Source organism: Paroedura picta, chromosome 13 (assembly GCF_049243985.1).
Source record: "Paroedura picta isolate Pp20150507F chromosome 13, Ppicta_v3.0, whole genome shotgun sequence".
Taxonomy (NCBI): domain Eukaryota; kingdom Metazoa; phylum Chordata; class Lepidosauria; order Squamata; family Gekkonidae; genus Paroedura; species Paroedura picta.
Genome location: NC_135381.1, coordinates 1,651,618 through 1,661,821, shown reverse-complemented (window position 1 = coordinate 1,661,821; position 10,204 = coordinate 1,651,618). Strand labels below are relative to the sequence as shown.

At 60.3% G+C, this 10,204-nt stretch overlaps 1 protein-coding gene and 1 non-coding gene across 3 annotated transcripts; both read left to right on the top strand.

The window, feature by feature from the left end:
* Positions 1 to 362: 362 nt before the first annotated feature.
* Positions 363 to 526, top strand: LOC143823294 (U1 spliceosomal RNA). The gene has a single exon (XR_013226456.1). It is a non-coding gene; the product is annotated as a U1 spliceosomal RNA (small nuclear RNA).
* A 1,738-nt stretch (positions 527 to 2,264) lies between these two features.
* On the top strand, positions 2,265 to 10,071 carry TRAFD1 (TRAF-type zinc finger domain containing 1). Of its 2 annotated transcripts, none has more exons than XM_077308814.1 (13): positions 2,265 to 2,337; positions 2,787 to 2,860; positions 3,473 to 3,543; positions 4,038 to 4,173; positions 4,271 to 4,324; positions 4,632 to 5,037; positions 6,229 to 6,453; positions 6,874 to 6,941; positions 7,488 to 7,697; positions 7,798 to 7,915; positions 8,225 to 8,549; positions 8,978 to 9,041; positions 9,339 to 10,071. In XM_077308814.1, exons 3-13 carry the CDS (start codon positions 3,494 to 3,496, stop codon positions 9,384 to 9,386), a joined length of 1,704 nt encoding a protein of 567 aa, XP_077164929.1. In that variant the 5' UTR covers positions 2,265 to 2,337; positions 2,787 to 2,860; positions 3,473 to 3,493; the 3' UTR covers positions 9,387 to 10,071. The 2 variants fall into 2 exon arrangements, with proteins under 2 accessions (XP_077164929.1, XP_077164930.1); XM_077308815.1 differs by lacking the exon at positions 2,265 to 2,337 and adding an exon at positions 2,386 to 2,499.
* The last annotated feature ends 133 nt before the right edge of the window (positions 10,072 to 10,204 follow it).

Genomic DNA, 10,204 nt, shown 5'->3' with positions numbered 1-10,204 from the left:
TCCTCCAGGTTGTGGGCAGAAAGATGCACTGAGACCCTTCCCTGCCTCCCTTGATCTTCAATGGAAAAGCTACTGAAGTGGATGCAGCTGTCTACGTAGAATAGAATTGCATCAGAAGGAAGCGGTGGGAGGTGGGCCAGTATGCAAATAAAGGTACACGCAAAGCATTATGGGAACAAAAAAGTTCAAATTGGGGCTCCGCTTGCCCTCCAAGACATATCTTGCACTTTGGAGCATGGCAATATTAGTCATGTGCCGGGCGGAGGTGACAGGAAGGCGACCAGCAGGGGTGTGTCTGTTTTCACCGTGTCCTGGGAGTCGGGGCGCGGGAGAGGCGGGGGGCAGTGGTGCCCTCCCAACTCATACTTACCTGGCAGGGGAGACACCATGATCAAGAAGGTGGTTTTCCCAGGGTGAGGCTCATCCATTGCACTCCGGGTGTGCTGACCCCTGCGATTTCCCCAAATGCGGGAAACTCGACTGCATAATTTGTGGTAGTGGGGGACTGCGTGCGCGCTTTCCCCTGGTCATCCTGGTTCAAAGATAGACAAGTCTTTCTTTTTAAAACCTATTTATCCCTTTTACTCTCTCCAATTGCTTTTCCTCCCCTCCTCTGTTTGTATGTGTTAAGTACTGTTTTATTTCCCCATTGGGCAGCAGCAGCAGCTGAGCCCTGTGGCAGCTTTTTCAAAGTTTTTCAATTGGGATCAAGATTGCAGGGAGAAATATCAACAACCTCAGATATGCCTATGATACCACTCTAATGGCAGAAAGTGATGAGAAACTAAAGAGCCTGTTGATGCGGGTGAAGGAGGAGAGTTGACTTGAAACTCAACATCAAGAAAACGAAGATCATGGCATCCGGCCCTCTCAATTCCTGGCAATAGATGGGGAAGAAATGGAGACAGTGACAGATTTTATTTTCCTGGGCTCCTCACTGCAGATGGGGACTGCAGCAAAGAAATTAAAAGACGCTTGCTCCTGAGACGGCATCCTAAAAAGCAGAGACATCTCCCTGCCAACAAAAGTGCATTTAGTCAAGGCTATGGTCTTCCCAGTTGCAATGTATGGCTGCGAAAGTTGGACCATAAGGAAGGCCGAGCGTCAAAGAATTGAGGCTTTTGAACTCTGGTGCTGGAGAAGACTCTTGCGAGTCCCTTGGACTGCAAGGCGAACAAACCGGTCAGTCCTAGAGGAGATCAGCCCTGACTGCTCTTTAGAAGGCCAGATCCTGAAGATGAAACTCAAATACTTTGGCCACCTCATGAGAAGGAAGGACTCCTTGGAGAAGAGCCTAATGCTGGGAGCGATTGAGGGCAAAAGAAGAAGGGGACGACAGAGAATGAGGTGGCTGGATGGAGTCACTGAAGCAGTCGGTACAAACTTAAATGGACTCCGGGGAACGGCAGAGGACAGGAAGGCCTGGAGGATGAGTGTCCGTGAGGTCGCGATGGGTCGGACACGACTTCGCCCCTAACAACAATAACAACAAAGTCCTTTTCAAGGTATTCTTCCCCCACTGGGCAGTAAATTAACACCCAGCATAATGAAGATGCTTAACAGATTCCAGGGCCAAGCAGAAATAACCAGCTGCGTTTCTGAGGGTACCTTTTGTTTGGGTTAAATTCTAGGGAGGGACCATAATGTGGGAGACCTCAAAGTTGGAGATTAATGGGCAGATATATTCTTAATTTTGGCATGCTGAGAGAGATTGTGGGACTTTGTTTTTACATTCCAACCATCTCCTGTCAAGCATGGAAGAAGAAGGCGACTTGGTTCTTACATGAAGTCCTAGGCCAAGGGTAGTCCAACTCCGGCCCTCCAGATGTCCACGGAACGCTGGCAGGGGCTCATGGGGATTGTAGTCCGTGGACATCTGGAGGCCGCAGTTGGAGTACCCCTGATTTCTCGACAGAGGGCTGGGGCTTGACGCGGGAGAGCCTCCTTCTGCGCCTGCGTCGAGTCAGGGCCCGCCCGGTGGGCCGTCCTCGCTCCTGACTGGCGCGGGCGATGGGGAGGCGGGTCCCCTCCGCTCCCAGGGACTTCCGGGCCAGCAGGGGGTGGGACGGCCCCCGCCGCGGCCAATCAGCTTCCGCCCGCGCCCCTGGCCACTGCGGCGGTCCGGAAAGGGAGCCCGCGCTGAAGCCGCGACGGGAAGAGCCGCTCCTGGACGGGCGTCCGCTTAGGCCAATCGCGGGGCGGGGCGGGCGGGGTTGCTGCGTCCGACGGCCAATCAGTGCCGGAGACGGCTGGATGCCCAATGGGGCGCGCGGGGGCGGGCCCGGAAGTGCCGAAGGGAGGGAGGGAAGGAGCGGGCGGCGAGAGCGGCTGCGGCGGGTGAGCGGGCGAGCGGCGGGTGGGGCGCGGGACCCTTCGCGGACGGGGCGGGAGGGAGCTTCGGACAACGGCCGGGACTTGCCAGCCTCCAGGTGGGGCCGGGAGGGCGCTCAGCTTTCCTGCCGGAGGCTCCCGGCTGGAGGTGGCAACCCGTGCTCCCGGGTAAGGGGAGGGGCTTCGTGACCCGCGTCTCCTTTCGCGGCGTCTTTCCCGGCGGGCGGGGCCTCCCTTCGTGCCTCTCTTCCTCCCCCCTCCCGCCCCCGTTCTTCGGCCGCCCCCCCCTCCTGCGGGCCGGGAGAGAAGCCTGACCCCCCCCCGGTGCCGCTTGGATCCCTCCCGTTCTCCCCTTTTCACCCTCACCACAACTACCCTGCGAGGTAGGCCGGCCAGGGCCACCCAGCGAGAGCACGCGAGAGTCCCCCGGTGACCCCCGCTTGTTGCTCCCTCAGACTGAGCGGAGGCCCGGCCAGGCGGCTTGGAAACCCCGCTGGGAAGGCTGGTTCTTTCCTCCTTCGCATTTCAGGTACGCTGCTTAGAACGGCCCCTGAGAACCCTTCGGAAACCTGGGCGGGGTTCTGGAAAGCGGGGCCGGCGTGGCGTGTCCCTCGCGCCCTCCCTTGGGGCCCAGAGAGGAACCGGAGCGGAGGGGGTGCCTGGGCGACCGGGGGAGACGGGCCGGGGTCCTGCTAGCTCCATTCTAGAAGCCCCGGGACAATGCCTCGCGGGCCCCTGCCTGGAGACGGAGCCCCGCCGTGGACGCAGGAGTGGGGAGCCCCTCAAGGGCCTGAGCCTGTTCCTTCCCGTCAGGTGAAAGAGGCTTCATGCCTTGCCCGGGAGGCTGCAGGCCACCCCTCCGATCCCAGAAGCCAAGTAGGGTCAGTCCAGGCTAAGACCTGGGAGGGAGGGAGGGAGGGAGGGGGCTGCACCACGGCGGACGAGGGCGACCCCCCCTGCCCCCCGTTCAGCTCTTTCCTTAAGGATCCGGCGGGATCAACATAAGTCGACTGTGACTTGCAGACTGTGATTGGGCAGCTGGTCCTGAGAACAAGGCCAGGGAACGGGGGGGAGGAGGGGGCTCGGGGAGCATGCCCACAGAAGGAGAACGGGGAGTGACTTTTCCCCCTCCGCCTCCCAGTTCCTGGAATCGGTACCCCCGATGGCTGCCCTGGCAGAAGAGGAAAGTGAAACCCAGCTGTGCAGCAACTGGTAAGAAGGCCGATGCCTCATGCTGAGGGGCGTGGCTCGTTCCTGCTCCTTCCGCTCTCCCGGTCCGCCTTTGGAGTGGGCTGTCTTTGTGGTTCTGAGAATCCCGGTGCACGTCAAGGTGGTGTTTAGAAAGACTTCAGCTGCATCCTCCCCCCAGTATCTTATTTCTGTAGGGAGGGTCAGGTCAGCTAGGTGGCAAAGGAGGAGGGGGCAGATGAAAGCAGAAGGAGACACTGGATAGGAATATCACCACGACCCAGTAGCCAGTCACGGAGGAGGGTTGTGTCAGAGACTGCACTGGGACTCACAAGCCGTGTGCTTTAGTTTCTAGAGCAGCAACATGATGCAGAGAGCCCTCTTAAGCCGGTGAACAGGGCGGTCGGTCTCCCGTCATTAGTTGGGCTCATGCCAGGAGGGGGCCTTCCGTGCTCAGGCGGTTGCTTCCGAAGCCCCTCTGTCCTCGCCTTGTCTGAGTGTCGTCTGTCTCTCGCCAGCAAAAAGGACATCCCGGTGGCCAACTTCACCATCCATGAGATCCACTGCAGCAGGAACATCGGGCTTTGCCGCTTCTGTCAGGAGTCCATCCCCAAGTCCGAGATGAAGACCCACGTGGAGCTGGAGCACACCCAGGTGACCGAGGAGCACGTCCTGCCCCCCTCCCGGTTGGGCTCCTCCTCCTTCCGTGGGTGGGGCTTCCACTCTGACGGGTGGCTTTGTTTCCTTGTAGGTTACCTGCAAATGCAGCCTGAAGCTGGAAAGAGGCGACTTGCCTGAACACGAGGTGGGTAAGCTGTGTCTGGTGGGGCCTCTCCGTGTGGCTGTTTTGTGGCTGCGGCCTCCCTCTGGGGTGTTGTCAGCTAGAGCAGAGGCTGCAGCCGCCTGCAGTGCCCTTTCTTCCAAGATGTTCAGTGAGCTCTGCTCTTGCACTGTCTGTGTGGGACGGCTGGCTGCGGGCAGCTGGCATGGCACAGCGCACACCTTGCCTCTTGAGCTGTATCCCCTCGCAAGATCTGCCTCCCCTCTCCCAGGCCTTCCAGGGGATTGCCTGAATTGCCTGCAACCTTTGACCGTTGGTGCTCTCCTCCTAGGCCTCGGCCTGCCCTCTCCGGCGTGTCGCCTGCCAGCACTGCGACTTGGAGATGGCCTTCCACAAGCTGCAGGACCACGTGGACTACTGCGGCACCCGGACCGAACAGTGTGGCAGATGCAGCCGCAACGTGATGCTGAGAGACCTGAAGGAGCATCCGGAGGACTGCGGGAAGAGGGCGGAAGAAAGCCAGAGCGGCCAGGCCAAACCCTGCCTGAACTCAGAGGCCTCTTTGCGAAGCATCCAGACAATCAGAAATATCCTCCATTCAGACGGGCTCCTGGGCCCCCCGCCAAGGGCCAACAGGCTCCCAGAGAGCAGGCTCTACAATTGCCTGTCAGGCCAGCCTCTTCCCCGGAATCTTCCCCGGAGAAGCACAGACCCCTCACAGCCTGCTGGGAACCAAGGTGATGGCATCCAAAGCAAGCACTTTGACCTCTTAAGATTCCCTCTTGAGCATTCCAAGTGCTGGAGCTCCGGAGGCTGCCTGGACCTCCCCTGTCCTGCTGCAACGGGCTGAACCAGCCTTCTGGCTTCAGCCCCCCCGCCCCCTCCCTCCCTCCCTCCCAAGGAAGGGCTCCTTCGCTCAGGGATGGGGGAAGCTGCGGGATCCTGCTGTCAGGTGGCCACAAGCACAGCTGACTCTCAAAGGGGACGGGATGTGTTCATGGGGGGAAGGGTCCATCGGTGGCCTCTTGCTGTGGGGACTGAAGGAGCCTCCATGTGCGGAGGCAGCAGACCTGAAAGCATCACCTGCGGCGAGGCAGCATCACGAGAGGGCCTTGATCTCTGGGCCCTGTTTGTTTGGCCCCGGTTCAGGGCTCCCGGTTGTCCACTCTGAGAAACTGGTTGCTGGGCAGAGACCCCCATGTCTGCCCCCACAGGGCTCCCCTCCTCTCTTACTGTCAGGTTTCTTTGGCTCTGGGGCCCATTTTTTAGCACATCACTGGGGCTCAGGATGCAGGTGGGCTGCCCGCTTTTTGTGTGCACCAGCTGGCTGTCAGAGGCTCCCTCCTAGGAGCGCATTGGTGGTTTGTGAATCCAAGAGTCAGATTTGCCACAAAGCTGCTGAGTCCCTCCAGGGAGTCCTGGGGAAGTCTTTACACAAGTTCTGGTCGCCCACAAATTTGCACTTGAGCAGCTTCTTAAAATCTTGCAAGTAGTAAAAACGTACATTTTATTTTATATTTCTAAATCTCCGTTGAAAGATGGCTACCATCAGATCAGCAGCTGGATTTGTTTAGCTTCAACTGCTTTGCCAGTTTTGCTGCAAGTTCCAAATGGGCTGCATTTCCTGCATGCCGTAAGAAAAGCAAGCGTGCACAAGCCGCGTGAGGGCTCCAGGATGAGGGCCTTCCTTCCGAGGATGCTCTCGATGGGCTGAGACCGTCCAGGCCGCTGTTAAGGAGGGCAAGGAAAGCAGGTCCTCGGGGAGGCCTGGCTGACCTTGTCTGGAGAGAGCAGAGCCAATCTCTTGCCGTGAGCCAGGAGCACGTCTGGAAGGCTGGGGCGTTGCATGCCTTCAAGTGCTCTCCGTGAGCTGGCTCCAAGTGCGACGGGGCGTGTCTGACAGCTGCTTGTGTTCTTTCCCCGTGAAGATCGCCTGGAGACGATTAGCAATGCCGTGGCCTTTGGGGGCAGAGAGCCCGATCGCCACCTGGATTACCTCTTGGCACTGAGCTTGCAGCGTGACGGCTCCCCCCACGGGAAGAACAGCTGCCCCCCAAGAGCCAGCAGCACCACGGGCAGTTCCCTGGGAGGGAACCACTTCAGCTTGGCTCAGGACCTGTTGGGATCCGCCAACCTGTCCAGCCAGTCTAAAGGTGAGCCTGGCTGTGGAGTGGCCGGGCGTGGCCGTTGGGAGCTCAGCAGAGTGAAGGGAAGAAGAACGCTGGCCAGAGGGTCACTTGGGGGTGGGTGACGAGGTGTCCCAGTCCAGACCGGGGCTTTGTCAGAGTGAGAAGCAGTGGCAGGAAGAGGGCAGGTGAGCCTTGGGGGCCGGGCGGGGGGCTTTAGTCTCAGGAAGGAGTGGAGGGGCTGGGGTGGGGCTGGATTTCATTTCTAGCAGTGGCCCGATGGCAACTCTTGGGACTGTCCTGTGGCAGGAAGGGCCGTTGCTGGGACTCTTTCCTTGTGGTGGCCTCCGGCCCTCCCTTTGCGGAGACTGGCAGTTCAGAGAGACGGGTCTGCTTGATGGGCGCGTGTGCCTGTGAAGGGTGATCCTGCTTTCCTTTGCCTTGCAGTTGGAACGCTGCTTCCCTGCGAATTCTGTGAGGAGCTCTACCCCGAGGAAGACCTCATCCTCCATCAGGCTAGTCCCCATCGTTGTCCGGGGCTGAGAGGCCGCAACGGCCGGCTGTCCCCCACGGAGCCTCTCAGAGAGAGGCCCAAGGAGCAGTGGGGAGAGCATGGGACTGTGAGGGGCAGAGATCCACCCGATCCAGCCCTGTACGAGTGGGAATGAGGGTTGGCCCCCAAAGAGGGTCTGCCGTCTCGCAGGGAAGGAGGATCTTGCAGGGCTCAGGGCAGGGCCCCCTCGGTGGTGCTGCAGTGCATTGGCTGAACTGAACCTCTTCCCAAGCTTTCCACGTAATTGGTGGCTGCTGCTGTGTCCCCGGGGCCTTCCTTCTGTGGCCTTCTGAACCAGCCATTCAGTTCAGCATTCCCAGTATGGAACCGGGAGCCATGGCTGGGGGGTGGGGGGTGGGGGGTGCTTACTGCAGGCGGAACGGCTGGCAATGGGGCCTCGGCCTCCTGGCTTGGAGAAGCCTTTGGGCAGGGCCATGCGGAAATGGAGACTTGTGGGTCTGACGGGGTGGGCGTTAGCTGACCCCCCTCCTCCTTGTGCGTGTGGCAGACGGGGTGCAGCCCGGCAAGTGCTCTGGCTTCCTTCAGCAAGAGGAGCTCCTCCCTCCCTCGGCAAGATCCGGACGAGCGTCTCACGGATCTGTGGGAGCAGCTGCAGAGGGAAGCGGGATCCCTGCAGCCGGACTCGGCGGGCAGCGCCATGATCCCCTGCGAGTTCTGTGGTGTCCAACTGGAAGAAGAGATCCTCTTCCACCACCAGGTTCGGCCACCGGGGTCACTGGCGGAGTCTGGCCCGCTCGTTCCCCTTTGTGCTTTCCTGGGAAGGTCCCCAAATGACCAGCCTCTTGCCCCCCCTCCAGGACCAGTGTGACCTGCGCCCGGCCACAGGAGTGAGAACCCCGCCACGGCCAGAGCCTCCGGCCAGGGGAGACGCGGGGAGAGCAGGCTCACCGGACCTGCTGAGGCCTGTCCATCGAGGTACTGCTGCTGGAGCAGGCGGGGTTGGCTGGGTCAGGGGGCTGCTGGCTGCGTTGGGCCGAAGGGGGCGAGGGTTCCAGGCGTGCTTCAGGGCAAGGTGCAAGCAGGGGCCAAAGTCTCCAGTTCAGCTTCTCTGCCCTCCTGGCTGCGCTTTGGCACGGAAGCCTGCGGTCCCTGGGCTGCCCTCCCAGCGGCCACCTCTGCCTGGCGCAGAGATCCCGGCTGGGACCAGGCCTCCCGCCTCCCCACTGGCGGCCGGTGCCTTCTGCCAGAGGGGCTTCAGGGGGAACGTCCTTCTTCCTGCCCCAGGGGAAGTCTTACCTCAGCACCTGGAGGAGTTCAGGCAGCAGAGGCCGCCGCAGCCCATGTGCCGGAGCGACTCCCGGGGTCAGCCGTCGGCCGCCAGGCGCATGCAGCCGAACTTGCCCCACAACCGGAGCGAGACCGCCATCGACCCTCTGGAGCGAGGGAAGGTCAAGGACCAGGGAGGCAAAGGAGAAAGAGCTCCGTCCTGGGGCTCGGCAGACAGGATGGCCGGATTTCGGGACCCTGCGCCAGCAAGGCATTCCCCCCGCAACTTTCCTCCCAGCAGTTACGTGCCCAGCTTCCCCGTGACAGTTCCAGCGCGACCCAGGTAGGCAGGGGGTGTGCGCACGCACCTCGCTCCAGGAAGCATGCTCCGTTTCCATCAAGGAGAGGCTGCACCTGCCGCCCCCCCTCCCCCCCCGCTGGCAGGTACGGAAGGCAGCTTCAGGTGGAAAAGTGGCAGGGGGAGCAAGAGGTGGGGGGGGGGGCGCTCTGCCCTTGAGGCTTTCACTTATCCGCAGGAACTGGCAGAGGCCGAGGAAATGAGATGGCTGCAGCCCGGCCAGAAGGGGGCTGGGGGGAGGGGCTGGTGGTGATCTCTGCTCAGAATGGGTAGGAGGGACTTCTAGCCACCCCCCTCCCCACCACCGGAAGCCACCCCTCTCTCTGCAGTCGCCATCCCCTTGCCTAATGCAGCATGTAACCCGGAAGCGGTGTTTAAGTCCGACTCCTGATGTTCCTCTGCTCCCCCCTCAGGCTGAGACACGAAGGGAGCACCGCCCTCCCCGGACCTGCCCCCTACAGCAGCAGCAGCAGCACGGTAAGGGCGGATGGGACAGGGCGGTCCAACTCCCCAAAGCTCTCTCAGTGCCCTTTGGCCCATCACCTACTCTTAGCCTAGCCTGCCTCACAAAGGTGGTTGTGAGGAAATGCAGGAGGAGTTCCAGCTGGGGAGGAAATGCTGTGTGCTTGATTCCCTGTCCCTCTCCTTGAGGACCGATTGCCAGACTGACCTGATAATGCAAACTGCAAACACTGAGAGCGGCTCCCCCCCCCCTCCAATTATTCCACAGCCGCCCCCTCTGCTCCGCTTCACCTCTTGCTGTTGTTCTCACAGGCAAAGCCGTGGCAGAGTGAATCGGCCTACCCTGACAAAGAAGAGTAGGAGGGGCGGCCGGGCCACGTTGAGGCCCCCCACCTCTGTTTCTTCTGGCCCAAAGGAATTTTGCACCAGGATTGGTCTTAATGTAGGCGGATACGCGGGGGTGGGGTGGGGTGGGTGGGGGGCTTGGGCCGACCACAGCTGCAGTGCAGAGATGTGTCAGCAGGATGCTCCTGTTTGCGTTTTGTTTCTCGATGTGCAGTGTGTTCATGTGCTGGCCAGACGGTCCCAGCTGCTTTGCTCCTCGACCGTACAGCTCTGCAGGGTTGTTGGAGGCTTGCCTCCAAGTGCTTGGCCTTAAGCTCCCTTGGCCTTGAGTTGGCATCCCCCACGGCTGCAGCCAAGAGCCTTCTGGGCTGGTCATGAGGACATGAATAGTTCGAGGCTGGCCCAGAAAGCAGCAGAGGGCAGAAGGGAATTTCTCCTCTTGCACTGAGCCGCTCGGGCCCACTTCCTCAGCCGGTCTCTGTGAGCAGCGAAGAAGAGAGAGCTGCAGGGAGAAGCCAAAAGCCATGGCGGGAGAGCTTTTAAGGGGCTTTTCCTTTAATACCAGAAGTGCCCAGTTTAATTTTCTCAGCACTGAGGCAGGTTTGGACACAAAATCTGTCCTCCTCCTTCCTCGGCTGATTGTTCTGTAGTAGAGAATGTCTGTTTTAAATTTCTTGTAATAAAAATTTGTATTTACCAGTTTCGTGCTTCTCTTTTAACAACTGCTGACAGTGGCTGGTACCTCCCCCCCACACACACACACACACACTAAGGAGCCTGCCCCATTCCTGCAGTTGGCGTGGCTGCCTGGAGAGGACGGAAGGCTCTCCCCA